Genomic DNA, 7,545 nt, shown 5'->3' on the forward strand with positions numbered 1-7,545 from the left:
TCCGTCGCTAATATGAAGCTTCACGGGCCTCCAAAGTGTCTTACCAAAGGCATATCCATTACAGTTGAAAGAATGTGACCGAGGTAGCACCCGGATACGCCATCGAACTCTAGATCTGGCACCCTGCACGACAAAAATACTGGAGGATGAGACCATACCTGCCAGCCATCAACCACGCCTAGCACACGATTCGTCTTTCGGATGTCGTCAATGCAAACCACTATCTGCATCCGTTTCTGGACCGTGTCCCAAGTACCATGCCTCTACAGAGAACACATTTCAACACAACGATGCTGCCATCGTCACGACATCCCCGCTTAAAGAGGCTAGTCGATCGCCTCGCCGGGAAAAATCAGGAACTTTATTCAGTGCCACCGTTATCGTCGCCAAAGCCAAGACGTCGGACAAACCAAAACCTAAAACTACAAAATCCACATGAGCGGGATCCGGCGCCCCCCTCACCATCGATGATCGAGAGGTCATCGACGAGCCTACATGTATTTGTTCCACTGCAATGATGCATTAGAAGCAGAGATTCACGCTACGATGCAGGGCATGGCGCTAGCCCTGCAACACACGGAACTTCCGGTCGTCATTGTGCAGTCAGACTCGTCCATGCCCTAACTATCTTCTGTGATGGGTCACTAGTTCGGACTTCATATGGACATTTGACATTGGAGATTCTAGCCATACGAGAGGTCGGGAGTTTATTTCGCAAAATCTTCATCAATCTCAGAATATAGTGGCAGATTGTTTAGCGAGATATAGTCATACTGAATGTAGCACTGGTGTTTGGCTACACAGAGAGCCTCCATGTACCGAGGAATTCTCGCCTTTGCAATGTAACTCTATAATTTTGAAATAAACTCTTTTTCTCCCCGAAAAAGAAAAAGTGGAGCCGTCGGAACATGACCCTGTCACGAGAGGAAAACGCATTGCTCGCATTGCACGGGCAAATAGCTGAATCTTACGAATACAAGTCCCACTGCCACTGTACCCGTGACGAGCTGCTGCTGCTAAGGGACACGCGCGCGCGCGTACACGCGAACAGCAGTGTCACGAGCACGACCGACGGCCATGGCGAGCGGCGACCCGAAGCCGGACGAAAACTACTCCTCCGATGGCGGTGACACCACCGACGCCGAGTCCTCCGACGAGTCCCCGCATCAGCCGCGGAGGGGCCCCCGCGCCAACCCCATACTGACGCGCCTCTCCGTGTCGCGGAATCCGAGCCCGCTCTCCGCCGCCACCGCGGCGCCTGGGGTCTGCCTCCTCCGCTTCGCCTGGGAGTCGGCCGCCGGTTCCCTCGTCGGCGCCGTCGTTGGATATGGTAACACCCCGTCCCTCCACCTCCTCGTTCGGCTCGACACGTCCGTTAGGGTTAGGGCTCTGCGATCTTTGGTCCTGGCTGGCTCCCTTTCTATTCTAGGCCTCTCGTAATTTGATAAGGTTTTTGACGGGCAGGAGATGAGATTTGATTATATTCGATAAGGTTATGTCTTAAGGTGTTTGTCTAATCTGTTTCATGCAGCTGATTATAATTACATGTTCAGGACAGTTGAACTTGTAGCAATTTTGTTGAATTTGTGTGACACTGGCACCGAGGATCGTGGAGTAAATTGTTGATGGATTTTACAGTTAACCGCAAATAATTATTCCTCATGAACAATCACGTGGTTACTTAGATTGAAACATGTGCGAAATTTCTCAGAAATGTTGGCAAAACCAAATTTTTTGTGCTCCGTTTATACTTGATTTAAGGCCTGGCTGCATGCATACGTACCTATCTGGAAGCTGCAGTATGTGTTTATTCCTTGCAATAAAATAAAATTACTTGCTAATGCTGCCAAATGAAAAAATTGTGACAGAACATGTGCGGGTTTTCTCAGAAAATTTGGTAGATAACTTCCTTTTGGCTCACACAAACATACCAAACTGGATATGGACACACTTTTAACTCATATGTTTACTGTGTTCATACAACTTGTTATGGACTAAGAACTAAAGTAAAAGCAACTCACAAAGAAACAATGGAGTTACACACCTAGCTCAGTTTTTGGTTGCTAATCTGTTACCAGTGGTTTGGGCACAGAAATAGGTTCACGCACACGCCTAATTTTAGAATACAATATTTGGATTTTGTGTCTCACTGTCATCCATAGAAGTTTTTGGATGCCCAAAATCCAAAGCATGTCAATTGTCAAATCTGTTTTACCTTGACCTGGTGATTAATTGGTAGATTAGATGGTCCCGACGTTGCATTCTCATGCAGGGTCTTTCTTAGTAAAGGAGGCATGTATGGAGCTTGGCGGCGGCTGTTATCATGTTAAGTTGCTCGCCATGCATGGGTGATACTTAACTACTGGTCTAATTTTTTTATAAACAAACCAATTACTGCTTTGTGCACTCCACTGACAGTCAGGCTGAGGCCCAATGAACCTATCACCAACTAAATGCCGCCTTAATTTGCGGATAACAAAAATAGCCTATCTAGCTACGGCCGTTACCACCTTGAATATAACAACGTAGATCTTTTATGGAATATGGTAGTGAATCTGGTGGTCATGTCAAATCAATTCAATCATTTAATGCTACCTGTAAATTGGAATTGGTTCAGCCTTGTATGTTTATTGTGCACAATATTTTTGTTTGGCATACGTGCTGTCAGGCTGCCCTGCTGTGTGTCATCATTCTATTCAAAACACAACAATTATCTCTTTGTTATGTTAACTATATCTGGTGACCTTTTAGGAAAAGGTTTGGTTACTACAAAAGGGTTTAAAGGCTCATTTGCTGACGCTGCCTCTTCTGCTAAGGTATGATGATACATAGTTCATTGTTGGATACCAATGTTCACTTCATTTGTAATAGATTTTTCTCTGTTAACCATCATATTGAGAATTATTTCTGTTGTTCTAGATATTTGCTGTTCTTGCCGGCGTTCAAAGCTTGGTTTCTTGCTCTTTGAGAAAGCTACGTGGCAAAGATGACGGTCTGTCTTTGATGCCCCCTTTAAGATTGCGCTGCTAGCCTGCTACCTTTTTTGAAGTACTTAGGGTGTATAAAATTAAAATGACAAGGATGACCATTGACTTGTGGATCTTTTGTCTGCAGTTATTAACGCAGGAGTTGCAGGCTGTTGCACTGGCCTTGCTTTGAGTTTTCCAGGTAAAGTTATAGCAATGCAATTAATAGCTGGAACTATCTAAATTTACACGTTGTTCCTGGATACCTTGCCCAAAGACTATGGTTTTGACATAGTTTAATGTAGTTTAACAATAAGTGTGAGAATGATTTGCCTGTTTTGTTCTAGTTGCCTAGTGTGCATATTTGGATAAAAGATCTTACCTGATTGGCAACCCCAGTGTTGGCTGCAAACGTGTGCTAGTGTCATGGTGGTTTCTGGACTTGGGATTTGCTTTGAGAGCACACATAGCCTTTTAGGTCGTGGTTAGATATCTCGCATCAGTTGCAAGTTCTATCAGGCTAAAAAATTGATCGTTTTGAATTCTCCATCAGTTGCTCACCTGCTTCTGTAATCTCTCGTGGTTTACCGCATGTTGCTAATGATTTCCGAATTAGTTTGGTGTTACATGACACTTTTTCTTAGTTCTTACAGTTTTGATGTCATAGCTTTTTATTTTGTTTCCTTGGTTTGCCTTGCCCCCTTGGATCCATTTATGTATGCACAATTGCTGGCATGGAGGGTAAAGCACGAACCACAAGTACATGGCTGGACGTGAACGATACATGATGGTGAGTAAGCCCTCAAACAAAGTAGAACATAGAAAATAACGGACAACATACATCGGATGGAAAGACACGACGAAGATGAGCAAGAATACAGGAGGGCCTGAAGACAACACCACTCCACGACCAACGATAGGCAACGCCCTCAAGAAGGAAACGGCGCAAAGCGTCACCGTCGCCGATGGAATGAACAAAGTTTTTCACTCGAAACCCTGGTAGGGGGAAACTGCGACAACGTCCTCAAGAGGAAAGTAGCACCCAAGGACGCCGTCGCCGCCGGCGACGAAGCACAGAACTTTCACCCGGTTGATACCCTGAGGCACGAAGAAGTAACAAAGTCAGCCGCTGCTACGAAGCCAGGATCTCCATAACTAGATCCCTTCGCTGCCACAGCAGAGAAGACGCCAAGGCCACCCACCGCAACACCTCTCGCCGCCCACACGACCAAGAAGCAGAACCACCACTGTGCCACCCGTAGACCCGTCGGAGAGCCTACCGAGTAGCCCGCCACCTGAGGTTGCCGCCTCGGCATCCTTGTCCAAACCTCTCACCGATGGCATAACATGTGGCCGCCGCCGACCGAAGGAAGACACCTTCCCACCTACCCTCTGGGTCCCACCACAAGGTCGGCCGGAGGGGGGCCATAGCCGGGCAGCTCGCCGCCACGGCTGCCCAACAAATTGCCCGTCCCGGGGGACACCCAACCCCTGCACCTGGGCTCGCGCGCCAGCCACCTGCTGGCAGAACCTCCGGAGGGAGCGGCAGCCAGCACCCCGTCAAGATTTTGCTCCTCCAGATCTCAACAGGGACCTGCCTAGGAACCGGCACTTCCAGTCGCCGGGCAGCCTCGGCATCACCGGCCGCATCATCCTCTGAGACCCCACACAATTGCCAGTCCCACCGTAACCCGCCTAGGGCCACCATCTCGCACGCCCTGCGTGCCCGTAGGGAAAGGCAAAGTCTCGGCAGCCGCCGTGACCGAGCACTGTTGGGCCGCCACTGTCGCCAGCCACTGCCGTCCTAGGCACAACAGAAGCCACCGGCCCGCGCCGCTAGCCGCTACCGAATGCCAGATCTGGGCGGAGCCTAGGTCGCCGCCATGGCCACCACGAGCGCGCCCCACCGCCCAGAAGCCAGCCATACCGCTGAAGACACTGAGGGTGTGTTTGGTTGAAGAATCAAGTGGAATGGAATGTAATGGTTCCATCTGTGTGTTCCGTATGAATAATGAGGTGGAATGAAACGGTTACATCTCAGTGTTTGGTTGATGGAATGGAATGAGAAATGTTCAAATTAGTGTTTGCTTTTCTGGCTATATATGCAACGTTAATTGTATTTTCGGAAGCACTTTATTTAATTTCAAAACAATGTTTTATTTTCTTTTCATCACCAACAATTTATGTTTTGCTTCACAGTCATGCCAAATAAATAACATCAATAGTCTATACACAATCATATTTAACTAACAAGGTTAGAAAGAATCATCAATAAATGGTCCACGGCATGCACAAATTTATAGTAGTTGCAAAAGGCAAGAACAAGCATGTACAAATTTCCATTTAGGATCACTAGTCTAGCAAACACACAAATTTACAGTAGTTGCAAAAGGAAAGAACAAGCATGTACAAATTTCCATTTAGGATCACTAGTCTAGCAAACACACAAGGGAGAGAGGACGATGGACCAGAGCCTGATTCTCTTCCATGGTGTAGCCGCCGCCTGCCAATTTCTCATCATGTGCCGCTCAACAAATCGAGACGTGCAGTGCCTGGCTGCCGCCCAGCAGGTGAGGCCGCCACCTGCAACCACCAGCCACTGCCACAGCCCATGAGCTGCTGCTCCTTCTGCTGCCGCCGCTCTGCCCAAGCTGGCCACTACAGCCGCCGCCCAGCTGCTTGATCGTCGCCACGCTTGTACCTAGCCGCTGCTGCTAGGTCACCGCCCGCTGCTGCTGCACGCCATCACAGAGAGACGAGGGGGAGGCTAGGGACAGCCGTTGCCGGAGAGGGAGAGAGGTGTGAGTGCTCGCCGTCGTCGCAGATCCAGAGAGGGAGAGATGCTGAAATGAGCGTTCCGCTTGGTCCGCTTGACAAGGTTGTCAGAATCGTGATTTTGAATCTGATCGGAGCTCTGATGGTAGGATTGCCAGTCATAGAATCTTAACTATTAGGATCGTAGAAACGTAGATTCTACTAACCAAAATCGTAGAATCAAAGGGGTTAGTTTGGATCATAAAGTCGTATAGCGGAATCGCGATTCTGACAACCTTGCCGCTCGATTGGGGGAATCGCTTGGATCGGCATAATCAGGGAATATGCCATTCCCTGTTCCTTCGACAGATCAAACACTGGAATGGGCCTTGGGTGCGGAACCGGCCCATTACATTCCACTTGGTGACCCCAACCAAACACACCCTGAGCGGCACCGCGGAAGACACCGAGCGGCAGCACCACGACCCTTGAAATCGCAGCGCCCTGGACCACGCGTGAGGAGGTGAGAAGCCCTGCCGCCGCCGGGCTTCGCTCGGTTGTGCCCTTCGGCGGCAGCAGGGAAGGAGGAGCCCGGTGGCTAGGGTTCCCTCCCCGTCGCCTACGGGAGCGACGCGGGAGGGAGGAGGAAGAAACAGTTCTTCCTTATTGTATCATGTCTGGCATGTAGATCAACTCATGCATACCAGTGATCATTGTACAGATATATATTTGCTGTTGGTTGGTCATTTATTGTACGGATATACATTGAGAAGTCCCTCACCAATTGTGCTGAGAATACAACTTCTCTTTGTGCTTTTTGTAGGAAGTGGGGCAAGAGTTAGTGTTTCTGTTTTCGCTCCTGTAGCATAAATAAACTGCTTCGTATGTATTGATCACCTCAGTACCATACTTTCTGCTGTCTGTTGCAGGTGCACCGCAAACTCTGATTCAGAGCTGTCTGGCCTTTGGAACTTTCTCGTACATCATAGAAAAGCTCAATAGGCAGCAACCTGCGCTTGCGCTACCGTCAGCCGCTGGCCTGAAGGATCTGAAGGCTGGCCCGAGTGTTCTTCCCCCCTTCACGCTTAACATGCCGCACGATGCGATGGAAGGTTTCTCTTCGTTTCAAAACTTTTTGTCAAAGTTCCGAGAAAGCTGAAGGACCTGGGGGCATGATACTTTGATATCTGTCCATGTAAATGCATCGAGCTGAGCTTTTTGTTTCCAGTTTAGTGTATCGCGAAGGATGATCATTCTACTCTGCCTTTGAACAGTTTTGCAAATTACCCTCCAGAAGGAAATCAGCTTAGCTGGTGTCCAACCTGATGAATAATCGTGTATAACCTGGGCAGCAGATTGCCTGAACCTTTGTGATAGTCCTTTACTAGCGAATTCTCTTGTATATGACGGGTACTCGGTAATGTTTCATCAGGTCTCAGAATAAGACTAGACTGATAATTATCAAGGATTGTCATTTTATTTAAATTTTTCTCAGGAGTACGCAACTGCATACCATTGTTTTAGTTTACTAGCAAATGTGCCTGTGTGTTCCAATGCGAGAAACGATCCATCCGTATCACCACTTCTCTTTGCCCCGTTCGAATCTGTGTTGGCCTCGCACTTACTTGGGACTTCCGGGCTCTACCAAACTAAAAGTTGAAGACTATATGCCAATGCTGAAGAGAATTGAAAACAGATAAGCTTACACTCCTCAAGTCAGTCTTTACAAGCATGCCAACCTTTTTCATGTGTACTCTCATGATCCCCAAGACTGCTTAAACAAATTAACTCTTACCTGATGAACTGCTTTTGGAGAAAATTTGGA

At 48.0% G+C, this 7,545-nt stretch overlaps 1 protein-coding gene across 1 annotated transcript; it reads left to right on the plus strand.

Moving 5' to 3' along the window:
• The first annotated feature begins 980 nt into the window (after window positions 1-980).
• On the plus strand, window positions 981-7,205 carry LOC109740474 (mitochondrial import inner membrane translocase subunit TIM22-3). Its single transcript, XM_020299533.4, has 5 exons — window positions 981-1,330; window positions 2,752-2,816; window positions 2,920-2,992; window positions 3,115-3,168; window positions 6,650-7,205. The coding sequence occupies exons 1-5, from the start codon at window positions 1,078-1,080 to the stop codon at window positions 6,877-6,879; spliced, it is 675 nt and encodes a 224-aa protein (XP_020155122.1). The 5' UTR covers window positions 981-1,077; the 3' UTR covers window positions 6,880-7,205.
• The last annotated feature ends 340 nt before the right edge of the window (window positions 7,206-7,545 follow it).

This window comes from Aegilops tauschii, chromosome 5 (genome assembly GCF_002575655.3).
Source record: "Aegilops tauschii subsp. strangulata cultivar AL8/78 chromosome 5, Aet v6.0, whole genome shotgun sequence".
Lineage (NCBI taxonomy): Eukaryota > Viridiplantae > Streptophyta > Magnoliopsida > Poales > Poaceae > Aegilops > Aegilops tauschii.

Bases quoted from the DNA above. Each gene is read 5' to 3' on its own strand.
- LOC109740474 (XM_020299533.4), top strand. From the start codon at position 1,078: ATGGCGAGCGGCGACCCGAAGCCGGACGAAAACTACTCCTCCGATGGC. The intron at 2,993-3,114 runs GTCTGTCTTTGA...TTTTGTCTGCAG, and splicing joins GCTACGTGGCAAAGATGACG to TTATTAACGCAGGAGTTGCA. The intron at 3,169-6,649 runs GTAAAGTTATAG...TGTCTGTTGCAG, and splicing joins CCTTGCTTTGAGTTTTCCAG to GTGCACCGCAAACTCTGATT.